Source organism: Bos javanicus, chromosome 13, assembly GCF_032452875.1.
Source record: "Bos javanicus breed banteng chromosome 13, ARS-OSU_banteng_1.0, whole genome shotgun sequence".
Taxonomy (NCBI): Eukaryota; Metazoa; Chordata; class Mammalia; order Artiodactyla; family Bovidae; genus Bos; species Bos javanicus.
This window is the reverse complement of record NC_083880.1, coordinates 23,207,831-23,228,288: the sequence shown is the minus strand read 5'-3', so window position 1 is coordinate 23,228,288 and position 20,458 is coordinate 23,207,831. Positions and strand designations below refer to the sequence as shown.

General features: G+C 41.0%; 1 protein-coding gene across 1 annotated transcript in view; it reads left to right on the top strand.

Annotated features, from left to right (window-relative positions):
* The first annotated feature begins 13,452 nt into the window (after positions 1-13,452).
* The window catches only part of DNAJC1 (DnaJ heat shock protein family (Hsp40) member C1), a 186,139-nt gene continuing 179,133 nt past the window's right edge, over positions 13,453-20,458 (top strand). The window contains exon 1 of the mRNA XM_061435976.1: positions 13,453-14,228. Within this exon, the coding sequence (XP_061291960.1) occupies positions 14,028-14,228 (201 nt within the window). The 5' untranslated portion in view covers positions 13,453-14,027. The remainder of the gene's footprint in view (positions 14,229-20,458) is intronic.

The following is a 20,458-nucleotide window of genomic DNA, read 5'->3' as shown; positions in this document are numbered from 1 at the left end:
GGGTGATGTAAAAGAGAGCAGCAGGGCGCCCTTTTAGGTTAGGATCAAGATAAGCCTACCTGAGGCAGTAGCAGCCATACAAAGATCTAGAAGAGTTCTGGAGCAAAGGGAGGGTGAAGGTCCTAAAACAGGATGAGCCTGGTATGCTCTGAAGGAAGATCAGTGTGATGAGAGAGAGGATGGTATAAGGTGAGGCTGCAGTTGGAATTTATTCTTAGTGTGATGGGAAGTCATGGGATTTTCCAATCAAAAAATAAATAAACATACAATATCATCATTCAAATAAAGGAAGTGTTTTAACAATGAGGAAAAGTTAAATACTTTGAAATAAAATTAAGCAATGGATAAAATACTTTTAAAAATTAGCCTTAAAACCAAAGCACTGATTAAATCAAGATTTTCTCCAAAAAAATGAAGAATATTATCACTGTCTATCTTTATTGAGAGAGATACTGTTAAAAATTATGTGTAAGTTTAGAAATGTGGCTGAACATTATGTGATAAATTAAAGGGTAGATTTTAATTTCAATTTGTATGAATGCTTAGTCTGAAGGATGTCATAAGTGAGAAAGATTCTTCACAAAGTGTAAGTAAAATGTAAAGTGTTAGTCGCTCAGTCATGTCTGACTCTTTGTGACCCCATGGACTGTAGCCCACTAGGCTCCTCTGCCCACTCCTCTATTCTCCAGGCAAGAATACTGGAGTGGGCTGCCATTCCCTTCTTTAGGGTATCTTCCTGACCCAGGGATCTAACCCAGTCTCCTGCATTACAGGTAGATTCATTTACCAACTGAGCCAAGAGAGATAGATCCAGATGCAAGAATTCTTGTGTATGGTTGGGTCTGCTATAAGTCATAGGCTCTTTTTGCATTTCCATTAAGCAGTTGTGCAGAGGTTTTTGCTAAAAATTTAGCTTAGTAATTCTCAATCCTCTCTGATGTCAAATAATTGTTCTTGGAAGTGAACTGAAAATGAAAGGGTTTTTATATTTTTAACAAGTGGATTTTTAAATCCAGTGAAAATCTACATTTGGAAGATTTAAAACCAGTTCTCAAGTGTCTAGATAGGAGTACTTTTATTAGTGACACGTAGCATTTTGGGCAGAAGAAAAAATATCATATTCGTATAATGATGGGAATATTTCCAAACGCCCATTTCCCTACTTTATCTGTAGTATGAGCTTCTTTCTCACTGTTCAAATATTGTCTTTACCTTACATAAAGATTCTGTGTGGTTGAACGGTTTTTAGAAAATTGCAGGCAGCGTGCTACTGAAAATAGTTTGCTATTACAAAAGGAGATGAGAAAATTTGGCCCAAGTCAAGGTGCCTTCAGGGCGCACCTGTGGGAGGCTGGTTGAAGCTGCAGGTTAGTTTACACCCAAGGACTTGACAAGATGCACCAAGTTTCCTAACACAGGCTGTCGCATATCAGAGTGAAAAGTCGAGCCTTCAAGAGCGGTCAGTGGCTGGGCCACAGCTTGAAGACACACGAGAAAGAAGGAGTCCGTCAATTTACATTAAAACAAATAAAAGCAAATTGACAACAGAAAATATATTGCTTTATCTCTATATTTCCCTTTATCACTAATATGAAAAGGGTGGTCATAGGATGTTCCTTTAGTGTGTGCCTCTAAATAAACCCTGAGTGCTGACCTTTTGCAATTTCTTTTTCTCCTTAAGTTTGTGGTCAGTATTTATTTCTATATTTTATTTTATCTGGACAAAAATATTCTGTAGGTGAACATATGGTGGTATCTGGTCTAATTCTGCATCCCCTGGAGATAGCCCTGGTGCCTGGAGGCTGGCAGTGGAGATGGTGACCAGGCTCCGGGGAGCAGTGGAAGGAAAGAACAGTAGCAGATCTTACCAGATCACTGTGGGGTCCCTTCTACCTCAGGCCTGATTTGAAACAGTGGCATTGTTATCACCAATCGATTCAGGGAAATGTGGTCTCAGCAGGTACTTAGAAGCAGGAAGAGGAGATAGAAAATAAGCCAACTGGAATAAAATGTGGTGGTTTGCCTACACCACAGATACCTCGGTTTAAAAACTCTCAGTTTCGCTTCTGTTACCGGGACTTTTATCAACGTACAAGTGAGAAATAATCAAATACGCTGAAATTTCAGAATATAGGACTTGCATGTGTTAGACCAAAATTTTTGAGCAACTGAACTGACTGACTGACTGAATAGTTTACTATACCAATATTTCTGGTTATTGTCTATAGGTTATTTGTGAGTCTGGTACTCTCCCAGCAAATTCAGGGATATCAAGGTCTCAAATGAGATAATTGATGAATTGATGTGCTTATCAGTTATTTATATAATTTTAACATTATAAAATTAATAAATGGCAAAGTATTAATCAAGTCAATGAACCTGATTTTAGAAGAAGGTTAAGACCTGAGTTTATCAGTTAGTCACATTGAGTTAACAAAAAAGTAGAGCCAAAATACATGCTTAGGAAACCATTTGTCAAAAAATATTGTAAGCCAAAGCCATTGAAAGGCCAGCATGCTGCTGCTGCTGCTAAGTCACTTCAGTTGTGTCCAACTCTTTGTGATCCCATGGAGTGTAGCCCATCAGGCTCCTTCCTCCAGGGGATTCTCCAGGCAAGAACGCTGGAATGGGTTGCCATGCCCTCCTTCAGGGGATCTTCCCTACCCAGGGATTGAACACTTGTCTCCTGCAGCTCCTGTATTGCATGCGGATTCTTTACTTCTGAGCCACCAGGGAAATGTGTGTGTGTGCTAAGTCATCAGGGGAACACAGACAAAGGCTAAATTAGTATTTCAAAAGTTCACATTATTCTTTTCTTCCTCTTGTGCAAGGGTTTCCCAGGTGGTGCTAGTCTATGGCGCTGCAAAGAGACAGACATGACTGAAGCAGCTTAGCATGAACACTTATGCAAACACATGAAAGAAAAGGGAGGTGGAAAATTTTTTAAGTGTCTAAAAATGATAGTAAATGAAAGGGCACTTGGTTAATGGTAATGTATAATTTTTTCTTTCATAAACATAATTCTTCCTTAACCTTGAATGTTTAGGTTAGTATGTATATCTCTAAATTTGCAGTTGTTGAAATTTTAACAACAAAAACTGTGTTCATGCAAGGTAACTCCTTTCAAATGTCAAAAATAATCTTTGCCTGTAAGCATGTTCTTTGCCCCCTGGTGGTGAAATTCTTAGTATTTAATTTAATTTAATTTTATTTTTTTAGTTAAAAGACTCACTATGGAGCCTTGGCACTAAAAATCCTTCTGTGGTTTACAAAAAATAAGAGAAGATTATATATTGAAGTGGAGAAAGATGAAGCTAGGCCAAAGGTATAGTTAAAAAAAGTGTTTTTTAATTGCTCCTTTCTGGGGTCGCACAGAGTGGGACATGACTGAAATGACTTAGCAATAGCAGCAGTACCATTTGGAACTAAGCTTCCTTTAATCTGTCTCTTCTTGCTTGCTTGTTGATTGCTAATTCAGTATTTTTTTAAAACACCACCTCCTTTTAATAAATTTAATAGTAAGCATTTCTAAGACTTGGCATTTCTAAGTATACTCTAATGCCTTCACTGTGTGGCATGTTGGCCGAGGTGATCAGCAACTTTGTACTGTCTCCCTTGTGTTTCAGTTTGGCATCACAAACAATATTAGTGCTCAGCGGCAGAATGCCAAAGCCAGGCTGTTCAGCCTAGAAGAATAGATGATGAAGAGGCCTGTTAAAATTTTCTTTTGCAGACTAATTGGTGCTTTTGTATATGAGGAAAATACAACAATTGCTGTGCTGGGGCTGAATTGAGGTGTCAGTAAGAGAGAATATCCTCCTTGGTTGGTTAGAGGAAAAAGGAGAGAAACTCATTTTCAAATTTAAAAAGTGATTCATGTGAGTTGATGGACACCTTTGAAAAATGAACGATAATCTTGGAATTGTGTCAGATGTTAGAAGAAAGAAATTTTTACATAAGAGTCTACTGAGGCACGTTCAAGTCTATGTAAAGGAGAAAACATCATTATCTGAAAAGACAGAGCCGTTTCAGGGAAAGACAATCACCAGTGAGTCTTTAATGACTTCATCAGTGAATGTGAATGTTTTCTCTTCCTTTTGTGCATTTGGGTAACATGCTTCTAATTAGGTATCTATTGTATGTCCTTAAGCTGAATTTAGCAGGAAAATCACAAATAATATGTTATATGGAGTTGAAACAGAAAAGGAAACTGGCTTTGAGGACTAGTCATTGTTTTGTAAAGGTGGTCTTGTTTCTCACCATCTGGGGCAGATAAGTGATTGCATACACTTCCGGTGAAGTGGGCCTTCGCAGCCTAAGTTTAATAACAAATGACTAAAGACAAAATTTTGGAGAAGGCAATGGCACCCCACTCCAGTACTCTTGCCTGGAAAATCCCATGGACCGAGGAGCCTGGTGGGCTGCAGTCCATGGTGTCACTAAGGGTATCGGACACAACTGAGCGACTTCACTTTCACTTTTCACTTTCATTGGAGAAGGAAATGGCAACCCACTCCAGTGTTCTTGCCTGGAGAATCCCAGGGACGGGGAAGCCTGGTGGACTGCCGTCTATGGGGCTGCACAGAGTCGGACACGACTGAAGTGACTTAGCAGCAGCAGCAAAGACAAAATTTAAACATTTAAGAATAGATAAGCTTTATTTATGGAGCCCTTAATACAAGGTAGGTGGAAGTGAAAGTGAAAATCATTCAGTCATGTCCCACTCTTTGTGACCCCATGGACTATACAGTCCATGGAATTCTCCAGGCCAGAATACTGAGTGGGTAGCCTTTCCCTTCTCCAGGGAATCTTCCCAACCCAGGGATCAAACCCAGGTCTCCCACATTGCAGGCAGATTCTTTACCAGCTGGGCCACAAGGGAAGCCCAGAAACTTTTCATAATCACAATGGTAATTTTTTAATAGCAATTTCTATATGCATACATGTTTGGTTGTGTCCAGTTCTTTGGGACGCTATGGACTATAGCCCACCAGGCTTCTCTGTCCATGGGATTCTCCAGGCAAGGATACCAGAATGTGTTGCCATGCCCTTCTCCAAGGGATGCTCCCGATCCAGGGATCGAACCCACATCTCCTGCAGCTCCCACGTTCCAGGCGGATTCTTTACCACTGAGTCACCAGGGAAACCCAGCAATTACTATATACCAGGCTCTAATTATCTCCCCTAACTCTTACAACAATTTTGGTAGTATTTTATGGTTTTGGTAGTATTATTTCTTTTTTAGTTGATTTATTTATTTTTGACTATGCTGGGTCTTCATTGCTGTGGGGGCTTTTCTCTAGCTGCAGTGCACTGGCTTCTCATCGCAGTGACTTCTTTTGTTGCAGAACATGGGCCCTAGGGGCTCAGCAGTTGCGGCTCCCAGGCTCTAAAGTGCAGATTCAGTGGTTGTGATACACAGGCTTAGGTGCTCCAAGGCATGTGGGATCTTCCTGGATCAAGGATTGAACTTGTGTCACTGAGCCACCATGGAACCCTGGTTTTGGTAGTACTATTATCCTAATTTTTCAGAGGAGGAAACTGAAACACAGGGGTCCCCCGGTTTGTAGTAGAGTCAGAATCCAAATTGAATCAATTTTGGCTCTGAAATCTGTATTCATTTGCACAATGAGATTATTTGAGTAAACAGTACATTATCCAGAAAAGTAAAATCCATAGTGTCAATATAATAGAAATACATTGATTATTTATAACATGAAGAAACATCTGTATTTATTTATAAGGACCTTCAAAAGATTAGAATTCAGTACTGCAATAAAAAGGGATTATTTTCAAGGAGGTTTTCCCCCAAAATACTATTTTTCTAACGTTTGTCAACTCAGTGTAAGACTGTGAATGCTGTTTGTGTAACTAAATTACTGAGTGAAGATAATGTTCCATTAGAGAACAATGATATCTTAAAAATTTAAGTCCATGTATTTGAGAAATAGCCAATAGGTGGGCAAAAGAGAAAATTTCAAGATTTAGTGAGAGCCAGGCATTTCAAAATCACAGGATTTAGAAATGGTGATTTTAAGTGAGATTTAGATTTTTGCTGTTATAAGTATTATATTCAAGTTTGTTTGATGTAGTTAGATTGGATCTTACCCAAAAGTGAGGGATAGACCACCTCTTTGAGCCCCACTGGTCTATGAAATTACCAATGATGTTTCCTGTTGCCACCTGGTAAGGCGTGGTCATTTTGATGTTCAGGTTCATGTATAATAAGATCAAAACTTCTTCTATCACCCTCTGTGTGGATAACCATCCAACACTCTAGGTGCTCCCTGCTTCCCCATTCCCACGTGTGTGTTAGTCACTCAGTCATGTCTGACTCTGCCATCCCATGGACTATGCCTGCCAGGCTCCTCTGTCCATGGGATTCTGCAGGCAAGAATACTGGAGTGGGTTGCCATTCATTACCAGTGGTATTCAATATATTCTTCCAAAGCTTCTTGGCCACACACTATCATGGTCACACCGTGAACCTTGAAAATACCAGAACCTACAAACTGATAAAAATTTTTAAGAATTCTTCATATAAGGGTTGATATAAGTCCAGCTGACTTGCAAAAGTGTCATGTTGAAAATGATTAGGTGTCCTTATTCAAACTTTAATTCTTTGTTTACTCTGTGGTTATTTATGTAACCCCTTATGTTGAACTGGAGAAGGAAACGGCTCCCCACTCCAGTATTCTGGCCTGGAGAATTCCATGGATTGTATAGTTTATGGGGTCGCAAAGAGTCGGACACGACTGAGCGACTTTCACTTTCACTTCACTTATGTTGAACATTTGGCTCACTAATTTTCTGCCTTCCTTCTTTAAGACATTTAAGGCTAAAAATGGTCTTTGAAGTTATTGCCTTCAGTACATCCCACAAACTTTTCTATAGTTTCACTATGATATACTTAGGCATGATTTTTTTTGTTTGTTTATTTGCTTTGCATTTATCCTAGTTGGGGTTTGCTAAGTTTATTGTATCTTTCTTTTTCTTTTTTAAACAGCCTTATTGAGATATAATTGACAAACCACACAATTCATCCATTTAAAGTGTACAAGTCAAAGTTTTTTAGTATATTCTCAAGGATATGCAACCACCACCACAATCTAATTTTAGGATATTTACATACCCCCTAAAAAATTACATATTCATTAGTAGACAATCCCCAAGCTTCTCCACTTCTAGTCCTCAGTAACCAATAACCTACATTCTGCCTTCGTGGTGGTGGTTTAGTCGCTAAGTCATGTCTGACTCTTTGCCAATCCATGGAGTGTAACCCACCAGGCTCCTCTGTCCATGGGATTTCCCAGGCAAGAATATTGGAGTGGGTTGCCATCTCCTTCTCCAGGACATCTTCCCTGACCCAGGAATCGAAGCCAGGTCTCCTGTATTGCAGGCAGATTCTTTACCGACTGAGCTAGAAGGGAAGCTTGAACGTTTGCCTATTCTGAATATTTCATATAAATGGAATCTTACATGGTCTTCTATGTTTGGTGTCTTTCACTTGGCATAATATTTTCAAGGCTTGTCCATGTTACAGCATGTATCAGTATTTTCTTTGTTTAGTTGCCAAATAATATTCCATTGTATGGATGTACTACATTTGTTTATTCATTCATCAGTTGAATGGACATTAAGTTTGTTTGCAACTTTTTGTTATGAATAATGCTGCTATGATCATTTGTATACAAGTTTTATGCTTTTATCTTTTTGTGTATATACCTAGGAGTGGAATTGCTGGGTCATATAATAACTGTATATTTAGTTTTTCAGAAACTGCCAAACTGTTTTCCTAAGGGGCTGCATCATTTTGCATTTCCACCAGCAATATATGAGGGTTCCAATGTGTATGTCTTCATTAACTTCTTTTTTGTCTCTCTTTTTAATTATTGCCATCATCATGGCTATAAAGTTGTATTTCTTCGTAGTTTTGATTTACATTTTTCTGATGGCTAATGATGTTGTGCATCTTTTGTGTACTTGCTCGCTTTTTTTATATCTTCTTTGGAGAAATCCATTGCCCATTTTAAAAAATATTGAGTAGAATGAATTCTTTGCATTTTCTAGATATAAGTCCCTTATCAGGTATATGATTTGCAAATATTTCTACCATTATCTTGGATATCTTTTCATTTTCTTGATGGTATTGTTTGTGACACAAAAGTTTTAAATTTCTATGTAGTTCAAATTATGTTTTCCTCCATCACGTGCTTTTGCTGTCATATCTAAGGGACCACTGGCTAACCCAAAGTCATTAAGATTTACCCTTATTTTTCAAAAAAAGAGTTTTATAATTTTAGCTTTTATCTTTGGGTCTATGATCTATTTTAAGTTAATTTTTTTCATGTTGGTTTCATGTCTTTCATTGGTTTTGCAAAATTCTTGTCCATTGTTTCTATAATTATTTCTTCTGTTTCATTCTCTCTCTCCTTTTTTTCTAGGGCCTAGTTATATGTGTTTTGATTTATTCCCACATGCCTTTTAAGTTCTGTTCTCTTTCTGTCCTTTTTTCTCTCTGTGCTTCAGTTTGGATATTTTTCTCTTGACCTGTCCTCAAAGTCATTAATCCTCTGTTCTGCTGTGTCCAGTCTGCTGTTAAACCCACCAAGTTTTTTTTATTTCAGATATTATACTTTGAGATTTTCCATGGATTCCTTTTTATGAATTCAGTTTATCTGTTAAAATTCTGCATCTTCTAATCCATTCTGTACACTTTTTCTTTTATTTTATAACCTTGTTGTAGCTACGCATTCCAGGAAACAAACTCACTCAGAAGGACAATGCAGATAGTGGAGTGCAGTTTATTACACCGGCGGGCCCAAGGCAGAGTCTCCTCTTAGCCAAGGACCCCGACCAGCATCTGTGAAAATCTTTTATACCCCATGTGTACATGTCTGAACCCACCACTCCAAATCCTTGAGACTTACATAAACCAAGGAAAATACAATCCTAATAACCCCATCATTCACGTGCTATGTGCTCATGTGCTCAAACAGTCAAACAATTAGCCAATAATCAATAAACCCGAGGTTACACTCCGATAGACACAGAAAAATTTATGGCCTGTCTGGAGGAAGGGGTGATTAGTGTATGTTTTCTCTTAGGCGATGAGTAACCTAGATACGATCTTCAAGGTTCCCCTGTCTGGAGGGGGTCTTATCCTCCTGTTGTTTTCATAGGCACTAAACACAGAGTTCAGAGTCCATTGGAAAGGTGGCCGAGCATGATCAGCATGAACAGGCCTAAGATGGAGTCCGGGCCCTATGAATTCCTTCTTCAACCTATCTATTTTATAACAGAAATTTTAAAGTCCTTATCTGGACTCCAGTAGCTGGCTTACTGTAGGTCTTCTATTATCTACTTTTTTCTCTTCATATTGGTCAAATTTCCCTATTTGTCTCACATCTCATAATTTTTTGGTCATATACCAGACTTGTATATTAAAAAATAGGCAATAAAGATGATGATATTTTCCCCTACAGATGAAAATAGACAAATGGGGTGAGGATCAGGGATTGAACTGGGTTGGGATTGGGTTAGAGTTTTGGTAAGATTCACCCAACTTCTGGTTTCTCTGTTTCTTAGGTGTGATTCCTCTGGGATTTTGATAAGAGAGACTGCAAGGTTTCTATCTCCTCAACCCAGCAGTTTTAGTTCTGCTTTTCAGAGGTTTTAAACTTAGATCTTTATCCTCCTACTCATACAGCTTCAGAAATATTGCAGATGTCTTGAGGGGGAAGACTACTTGTATGTATGAAGCAGGCTCCCCTTTTTAGGCAGAGTTCATTTTGCTTGCACTGGTAGAATGTGGGGAAATTTCACGCCTCCTACCCTTCAGTCCTTTGGGCTTCTGCACTACCCCAGGACTCAGCAAATGTTCTGTGGGAAAGCTGGCTGGAAGTTTGAGGCTCCTCTCTACATCTCCAATCCATTACACAACTCACATGACTGTTAAACATTTCACTGGCTTCTCTCTTCCTGTGTACACTGCCTCCACCCAGACTAAGCTTCATCAGTCAATGCCCAGGATCATTAAATGTCACCAGATAAGAAAGCAGCTGTCCACTGGGCCCTCGCTTAGTTCTGGCATCAGCAAATGATTCATTCAGTTGCATTGTCTTTTAGGGCAGGGGTTCCCAAGCCGCAGGAACAAGGCCACACAACAGGAGGTAGGTGGCTGAAACTGAAACCACTGCCACCGCCCCCACCCCCACCCCCACCCCTGCTCCCAGCCCCTGTCAGTGGAAAAATTGTCTTCCACAAAACTGGTCCCTGGTGCCAAAAAGTTTGGGAATTGCTGCTCTAGAGGACAAGACAGAACATGTGAATATGCCAAACTAGAAGTCTAAATGTAAATATCACTGTGGTCTTTGCAGAGACCTAGACCAGAACAAGTAAGGGCATCGTTTCAGAGTGGACCAGTGTTACTGGAACTGAGTAGGAAGAAGCTTCCAGAGCAAAACATCATGGCAGTGAGAAACAGTAACAGTGTTGTACTGAACAGACTCCAGTTCTACTTCAGTTTGGCCTTGGAAAGAGAACCATTCCCTTTAGATGGAGGAAGTCCTTGGGGTTCTTCGACAACGTAAGAATAGAGCTCAGGAGGGAAATATCAGATTGCTAAAATATCAATGGCAATATGGCACAAGTTTCAAATGTTATATTGCACTTAATTTAATGGTCAAATTAGGAGAAAAGATGAATGTTGGGATATTGTGTAAAAGTAGTGCTAAGATCGGAGAAGGCAATGGCACCCCACTCCAGTACTCTTGCCTTGAAAATCCCATGGACGGGGAGCCTGGAAGGCTGCAATCCATGGCTTCGCTAAGAGTCGGACACGACTGAGCGACTTCACTTTCACTTTTCACTTTCATGCATTGGAGAAGGAAATGGCAACCCACTCCAGTGTTCCTGCCTGGAGACTCCCAGGGACGGGGAGCCTGGTGGGCTGCCGTCTATGGGGTCGCACAGAGTCGGACACGACTGAAGCGACTTAGCCGCAGCAGCAGCAGTGTTAAGATTATTGCTCTCATTTTATTTTTTTGCTTTAGTCATTGAATAAACAGTAAGATAACTTAGAGACTTAGTAAAGTTGCCTTTCATGTTAAGAAAACTGATCTATCAAAAATCAAACTAAAAAACCGTAGGGGGAGAAATGAAGGTGGGGAAGCATTCACAGGATTCAATTCAACTAATTGAATGCTGCTGCTGCGGCTAAGTCACTTCAGTCATGTCCGACTCTGTGCGACCCCATAGACGGCAGACCACCAGGCTCCCATCCCTGGGATTCTCCAGGCAAGAACACTGGAGTGGGTTGCCATTTCCTTCTCCAATGCATGAAAGTGAAAAGTGAAAGTGAAGTCGCTTAGTCGTGTCCGACTCATAGCGACCCCATGGACTGCTGCCTATCAGGCTCCTCTGTCCATGGGATTTCCCAGGCAAGAGTACTGGAGTGGGGTGCCATCGCCTTCTCTGAATTGAATGCTAGCATGTGTTATGTATTGTGCTCAGTACTGGGGAGAAACAGAAAAGGTGATGTCCCTTGCTATGGACTGAATGTTTGTGTCCTACCCCAATTCCTGTGTTGATGTCCTAATTCCCTATGTGATGGTATTTGGGGTGCAATTTTTTGGGGGTAATTAGGTTTAGCTGAGGTCATGATGGTGGAGCCCAAGTTGTGGGGTTCAGTTCAGTCGCTCAGTCGTGTCCAACTCTTTGTGACCCCGTGAACTGCAGCACGCCAGGCCTCCCTGACCATCACCAATTCCCGAAGCTTGCTCAAACTCATTTCCATCGAGTCAGTGATGCCATCCAACCATTTCATCCTCTGTCATCCCCTTCTCCTCCTGCCTTCAGTCTTTCCCAGAATCAGGGTCTTTCCGTTGAGTCGGTTCTTTGCATCAGGTGGCCAAAGTATTGGAGTTTCAGCTTCAGCATCAGTTCTTCCAATGAATATTCAGGACTGATTTCCTTTAGGATGGACTGGTTGGATCTCCTTGTAGTCCAAGGGACTCTCAAGAGTCTTCTCCAGCACCACAGTTCAAAAGCATCAATTCTTCAGCACTCAGATTTCTTTATAGTCCAACTCTCACACGTGACTACTGGAAAAACCATAGCTTTGACTAGACAGACCTTTGTTGGCAAAGTAATGTTTCTGCTTTTTAATAGGCTGTCTAGGTTGTTCATAGCTTTTCTTTCAAGGAGCAAGCGACTTTTAATTTCATGGCTGCAGTCACCATCTGCAGTGATTTTGGAGCCCAAGAAAATAAATCTCTCACTGTTTCCATTGTTTCCCCATCTATTTGCCATGAAGTGATGGGACTGCATGCCATGATCTTCATTTTTTGAATGTCGAGGTTTAAGCCAACTTTTTCACTTTCTTTTTTCACTTTCATCAAGAGGCTCTTTAGTTCTTCACTTTCTGCGTAAGAGGAAACACTAGATCTCTGTCCCCCTCCCCCACACTGCCACCATGTGAAGGTATGAGAAAGAAGTCCTCTGAAACCTGGAAGAGGATTCTTACCAGAACTTGACCATGCTGACACCCAGTTTGTGGTATATTGTTACAGCAGCCCTTGAAGATTAAGATACCCCTGTTCTTGTATCTTTGAAAGTTAAGCCTCACAATGAATTTAAAATAGGATTAATTCAAGCATTATATTGTATTATTTTTAAGTATTCATAACTATTTAAAAATATTTTTTAAACTCTACAGTAATAAAAGGATTTAAGTAAGATTTACCTCCTGGATACTGTTCTTCTAACCTCTGTCAAACACAACCCTTTTTACTATGAAAGTTTTATTATTATCCTATTGAGCTTAATTCAACTGGTGGGATCCAAAAGGAGAAAAAGGAGATCAAACTTTCAAAACTGCTGAAGCATCCTGAGTTATACAAGAAATTTATTTGTTTCCTTCTACTTCCTCAGCAAGAGTAGGGAGTCAGGGAGGAGAAATGTGAGAAAGCTAAGAAGAAAATAAGCTTCACACAAAAGAAAGCAAGAGTGGTGAGGGGATAAAAAGAATAGGAAGTGAGACACTGGTGGGAAAGAGAGAAGGTTTTTAGCTTAAATGTCTTTGAAAATAGACATCAATTGGAAAGGAGCACCAATTGTAAATGGGCTAAGGTCGATAAGCTTCACTTACCCCTAAGATTTTGAATGTCTGTTATGCTTATTACTTTCTACCTGGTTGTCTATTTTGTAGTATTATGCCTGTAAATATTATTTCATTATTAGAAGTATACTTTTTGTCTTGGTTCAAATTTTATTTCTTCTTCACCTCTCTTAAAAGGAAACTTCAGACTGCTCACTAGATTTCCCCCTTTCAAGTCCTGCGTTCTATTCCTCCTGTATTTTGGGGGGATGGAATAATGAAATGTATGAAACAGAGGCTGTAATCAAAAATTCAGTTTTCAAATATGCTTTTAGTTTTCAATATCTGGGGGAGGATAAGAAGGTAGCTGTTTCACGGATACTTGGGACGTTCCAGATAGATGCGCAATGTCTGTAACTGTCCACGTCTCTTAATCTGTACCAATATCCGTATGGCTCCGCGAAGCAAGTCAGTGACTAAGAAGCAGTTTGCTGAGGCCCAGGTCTGGGGCTCCGGCTACCCTACTTCCGGCCCCGCCTCCTCTCCCGCGGTTGCTAGGAGACGTGATGTCACCGGAAGCGAGGCCTGGGATAGGCTGAGGTGGGGGAAGCCTCTCCCCCACCCCTCGCCGCGCTACCTAAGCGCCCGGCTCTGGCTCGCCAGCTGTTTGTAGGCCTGGGTAAAGGGTGAGGGTCTGCGGAGGGTAGGGCCGCCCGCGGCTCCGTCCGCGCTCTCACTGGACGAAGCGTCCGCCGACTTCCGCCGCCTCTGCCTTCTGTCCAAGACCGGCCGCTGGGCGGGAGAGTCCGGGGCGGCTGCCCGTGCTTCTGACTGACAAGCAGTGTTCCCACAGTCCGCGCTGCTCGCCACGTCCCCGGGTCTCGGCCGGCGGCTCTGCGCGGCGGCTGACCTCACCGAGCCCGGAGCGATGACAGCGCCTTGCTCCCGGCCGGCCCGGCTTCCTCCGCGCCGCCGGCCGGGACTCGTGCTGTTCCCGCCGCCGCTGCTGCTGCTCCTGCTGCTGGCGGCCGCGGGGCCGGCGCACGGCTGGGAGAGCGGAGACCTGGAGTTATTTGACTTGGTGGAGGAGGTGCAGCTCAACTTCTACCAGTTCCTCGGGGTGCAGCAGGTAAGTGGGGCCGCCCGCTCGCTCGAAGGCTGCATCTCCCGGGCAGAAACGTGCGGGTCGGGGCGGAAAGGAGGGGGTGGGGCCGGCTCTGACCCGGTTTTCTCCGAGGGAGCCGGGCTCGCGGGGCAAGACTTGGTCGTCCTGGGCTCGGCTGCCGTCCTCTGTCCGATTGACCACGGTCTTCTCCTAACCTGCTTCAAAGGGAATGGCCTGCCTTCCCCAGTCCCTCACCGCCCGGCTCCCCTTCTCAAGTTCCGGTCTCTGTGACAGGCTGGACGGTGCCACCAGCCTGGGGTGGGGATCCCTTCTCTTTCCTCTGCCATTCTGGGGGAGATCCTTGCAGCCTGCTGTGCTGCAGGAAGGAGGAGTGGTGGGGGTAGATCTTGTACTCTTAAACCCTTTCTCTTCCTGCCTCTCTGATTGTGGAAAGGTAGTCGTGTCTCCCTCTAAATTTTCACCTTCCCAGTTACCCTTATCCTTTTAAGAGCCTCCTTTCCTGTCTTTCCGGAAAGGTAGGAATGCCTCTTGGTTGCCGTCTGGGTTGCAGAAGTTTTTCTCGCGCTGTACTTTGTAATGTGTTTAGCCTGTTGGATTAGGCAGTTGTAGCCCCGTTTAGAAATCTGCAGGAACTTGAAGCCTCTACCGTGTTGTTCGGGGAGTCGGGGAAGGAGCCATGAAGTGCTGGGGCAGTAGAAGCACTTGGGGTGCTCCAGGAAGAGGAGCTCAGCCAGTAGCACAGGATCGTTTTCTTTTTCTTTTCGTTTCGTTTTCTTTCCTTCTTCAGCTCGACTTGTTTTTTTTTCTGATTGCTTTCTCTCTGGGAGTGCTGAATGACTCCTACTGAGAAGATGCCATTTCACTGGTTTAACGATTATGCGGTGAAAGAATTTGAGACCTTCTGATTGAGCCCTTCATAAAAATGCTTTGAATAGTTAGGGGGCAAAAAGGTATTAATGTTTACCCACAACTGTTATTCGGGGCACACTTGCCGTGACCAGAGGTGAAATGTACATTTCGCCCCAACACGTTATCATAGATGTGTGTGAACTGTTCAGCTTAACACCAAATGGAAATTTACTTTTCAATTCAATATAAATGAATATAAAAATGCTGTTGCTGCGGCACCCTGACTTTAACGAATTTCAATTTTGTAAGAGCTATGAAGTAGTGTAAACATTGCACACTTAAAATTCTTACATGCAAACAATTTTGTGTTGTTTGTATTCATTATTTTAATCTGGTGCCACTTACTGCTAGAGACAAAGTGTACCTTATTTCAAAGTAAATAGTGATGCAATATGTGTAAGAATCATTAGTGAAATATAACTCTGAAGACTCTTAAGAATGCCTTTAATACTGAGAATATTTTTATTAGAATTTACCAAAATTGATTACATTCTGTAGCTAGAGTCTTATGCAAAACCTATCCAAAGATTTTGAAAGATATTTTCTAGTTACTCAAGGAAACCTTTTAAGAGCCCCTTTAAGAGGATACAGAAACTTAGTAGCAGTGGTTCGAATTTTAGATTATGTGATCTGGCTTGCATGTGAAGTCTCTCAGAATTTTCATTTATAAACTCATGCAGTTAAATTTGTAAAGATGGGAAAATAAGCATAAATAATTGAGAAGATTCCATGTAGAGGTAGAATTGAGTAGAAGGATCCAGAAAATTGTTTTCATCTGTGTTTCTCTACCCAATTGTTTTGAAATTGAAAATAATGGAGAAGAAACTTTGTATTACCTAAGCAAAGAACCTGATTGGAACAGGTTCTTTACATTGACTCCTAATTTTCTTGGAAGACTTTCAGGAGACCAAAAATTTGGTAGAGACAAATGCAGCCTGTCTTAGGTCCATAATGTGTAATTTTCAGGCCAGAGACAGCCAATCTCTCTTGACTAGCCAGACATGAAGAACCAGAGCTAAGTAGGTAGGGTACTCAGAAGTGGTGACCGCATTTAATCAGTTTGGTCGTCATTCATTCAACAGAGATTTAGTTCATGTCTACTAAATTTTAAGCACTGGGAATTGGCCAGTATATAAAATAAAACCCCTGAACTCAAATAAAACTCACGTTTTGGTAGGGGGAAACAGATAGTAAACAACCAAACAAGTAAATCTAAGTGTCAGATGCTCAGAAAAGGCCTCAGAAGGAAGTAAGGGAGTGAGCCATGTGGATAAATTCATTCAAGGAAGGCAACCAGTTAAATGCAGAGCTCTTGGAGCTTGCTTAGTATTGGAGCAGGGTATATGGTGAGGACAGCAGTAGATGATATTAGAGTCATGGCTGGTCAGGGAACAATCTTCTAGGGCTTCAAATGTTATTATAAGGACTTTGGCTATTATAAGTAACTTGGGGATGGAGTGGGGGTTTGAACAGAAGAGGTACATGATTTGACTTAAATTTCAAGGTGATCATTGAGTTGGAAATTATATGTATGTTAATTATTGGATAATTGTGTAAAATATACTGAACCTGTGTGGTGCAAAGTGGTCAGATTCCAGATATAATTTGAACATAGAGTTGACAGGATTTTGCTGATTGTTTGCATGTAAGGTGCGGGGGTTGATAAGTTGAAGATAATTGGAAAGCTTTTTCTAAACCTCAGAAAGTCAATAAATATTTTGTCTAATTGCACTTGTCGCTTATGGAGATGGAGAATCTGGGACTAGAAGTAGGTATGGTTTGGGGGAAAAAATCAGTAATTGAGTTTTGGTCATGCTAAATTTGAGGCATCTAATAAACTTTCAGGTTGAGGTGGTGTGTAGGCAGTTGGGTACCCAAGTCTGGAATTGTAAGAAGGATTTGGCCTGTAGTTAATAAATTAGGGAGTCCCTGGCACTTCGTAGGTAATTTAAAGTCACAAAACCAGGTAAGTTCACCAGGGGTGTGTGTGCTAAGTTTCTTCGGTTTGTGTCCGACACTGTGCGACCCAATGGACTGTAGCCTGCCAGGCTCCTCTGTCCATGGGATTCTCCAGGCAAAAATACTGAAGCAGGTTGCCATTTCCTTCTCCAGGGGATCTTCCTGACCCCTGCAGGGATCGTCTCCTGCATTGGCAGGCAGGTTCTTTGCCACTAGTGTCACCAGGGGAGTGAATGTAAAACAAAGAGAAAAGAGGGGTCTGGGAGTTGGACCATGAGGGGAACCAACAAAGGTAATGGAGAAGGAACAGCAGTGAAGTTGGAGGCAAACCAAGGAAAGATCGTCTTTTTCTCTTTCAGGTGGAGAAAGTATTTTAAAGAGAAGAAAGCAATCAGCTGGGTTAAATGCTGATGGTAGCTCAAATAAGATGAGCTCTAGATGTTGAGTTGAACAGCGTGGAGGTCATTAGCTACCTCTTCTAAAGCTGTTTCAGTGGTGTGATGAGATCAGTAGATGTGTTGTTTGGGGTAAGGAGAGAAGGACAATTGATAGAAAAATCTTTTTGTGATCTCCATACCCCGAACTAAACACCAGGGATGATTAGAGGCTGAATGTGGTGTCCATTTTATCCTCTTTTCCACCAGGTCTGAAGTAACTTGCTCAATCACTCCCTAAAATCTATAATTGGAATAATCAGTGTCTTTTAAGAACTTGAACCAAACCATTTACTCACTTATGACCTTGTGAAGTTAGTTGCCTCATTTTTAGGACAAACGGTATTTTCTTTATTTACTTCATAGCACACACTTAAATATTTACTGAAAGAAAAATATAAACATGGTAACTAAAATTAAACAGTAATTCACTGAAAAAGTAATTGCTTGACAGTTTTTATGGAATGGGTTATATTTATTAATATATGACCTTTTATTGCTCTCATAAAGCGAAGGAATTCCTTTCGATGTATTCCTAGGTTTCAAATTGGTTCTAAAAGATTTCAAAGGGATTCCAGAAGTTTTTAGTGGAGGGATGTTTATAGGTGACATGCCAGAAGCTCACTATATTTTAGAATGACTTTAATTGTCCACAAGGCTTTTGTATTTGGATATTGCATCTTTTTAGAGGATACAGGGTAGAAGATTAGAGGAATGTAAGGGGGAAAAGTGTTTATATCTTTCATTAGTAACTAAAATTCTAGATCCCAAACAATATTTATATCTCCTCTAACAGCTCCTACTCCTTGGACACCTGTATTTCTTGTGGGGTCAATGGCAATTCTGCATTTTTTTTTTTTCATTGTCTTTGGGACCATGACTTTCTTTATACTTTGTACAGGGTTCTAGCCAACAATAAGTACTCCATAGTCATTAAAAAAAATCTTTGAATTGAAATTTTAACAGGCTAAGTTATCTTAAATTTTGCAGTGTTTACTTTCTGATGAAATCAGAGTACTTGGTCCCAATCATTACAGATTTCTATTCATAGAACTAGAAAATGTGTCTCTTTCTCTTATAAATTTTTAAGTAACTGCATCCTTACATTCAGATGAACACTGAAACCTGATTAAAAGAGGAAAACTTTGAAATAGCTCAACTACCTCCACGGGAAAAAAAAATAAAAGAGGAAAACTATTAAGTGACATATGTTTACAGAATGTTGGACTTTAGGTTTTTATTCAGAATTAATCTTTTAAGCTCTTCCAGTCTGTATTTCAGATACACAGATGTGTAAATGCACAAAGTAGCAGCCTGTATTAGGGAGGGACAGTTACATTGCACTTATCCTATATATATCTCCAAGGGGAGCATCTTCCTTAAAGAAACACTGATGATCTCTTGACCCATCTCTTTAATCTTTCCATGGATGAGTGAGTTACCTTGTTGGAGGGTGATGGCCTTACCTCTGATTGGGGTGTGTCAGTCACTCAGTTGTGCCCTGCTCTTTGTGACCCCAATGGACTGTACCCACCAGACTCCTCTGTCCATGGAATTCTCCAGGCAAGAATACTGGAGTGGCTAGCCATTCTCTTCTCCAGGGGATCTTCCTAACCCAGAGATTGAACCCGGGTCTCCTGCATTGCAGGCAGATTCTTTATGGTCTGAACCACTAGGGAAGCCCTTTGATTAGGGAGAGCTAACTAATTACAAAGCTGTAAGTAACGAGGCTCATTCTCTTCTCTGCCCTAGACCAGTAAGAAAGTTATTATCTGGGCCAGACTTCTCTTGAGTGTACTGTCTCAACGCCTAGAATGGAGATGGAAGGGCAAAAATTGCTAGCAAGCCTCTTTGGCTCTCATATATAATCTCAATTCACCAGTAGCTTTTCATCAATAAAGGTGCTGTGTGATCTCTATTTGCCTGACCTGTGTGTTCAGGTTTTTGGGTGGGAAAAAAGTGCAGAGTCATTAAAAGGGACTTCTCAAACCCCAGTACAATGCTTTGTAGAAATAAAGAGGAAGATTTCTTTCATAAATGAGTGGTGAACCCATACTATATCAGTTCTCTCCAGTGATTCTTGTGATAGATTCCACTGATCTTGTGGTGTTAGTTGAATATAGTTCAGTCTGTCTCTAGTGAGTCTGTTCCCTTAGAAATCTGTCAGGTAATAATCACTCTCTGATTTTCATTGTAGAGTCCAAAATTATTAATTTGGAGAAAGATATAATACAAAATCTGGAATGGTAGATAAACTTCTAGTCATTTATATTTCTGATGTAAAGCATATCATGTCTAGAGTTAGAGCTGAATAAATATTTGTGCAGTTGTATACGTATTTGCCTCAGATTGGACTATTGTAAAATTGGTTTTTCTTATGTACACACTGTTTAGTGGAGATTGCCAGGACATACTTTATGGGGAAAAAGCAAGTCTGTTGGGAAACTCTTGCCACATAGTCTAGAGCTGATCGAACAGAAATCCTCGTTTAATTGTTTCTTTTTTCTTTTTATGCTATTCTTTTCTTTTTTTAAAAAAAGATTTATTATTTTTAAATTATTTTTGATTGCACTGGGTCTTTGCTGCTGCTCATGGGCTTTCTCTAGTTGCCGCAAGTGGGGACTACTCTTCGTTGTGGTACACAGGCTTCTCATTGTGGAGCATGGGCTCTAGGCGCATGGACTTCAGTAATTGTGGCTCATGGATTCTAGAGCATGAGCTCAGTAGTTGTGTTTCATGGGCTTAATTGCTCTGAGGCATGTGGGATCTTTTCATTCCAGTCCCAAAAAAGAGTAATGCCAAAGAATGTTTAAACTATTGTGCAGTTGCACTCACTTCACATGCTAGCAAGGTAATGCTCAAAATCCTTCAAGCCAGGCTTCAACAGTATGTGAACCAAGAAATTCCAGATGTACAAGCTGGATTTAGAAA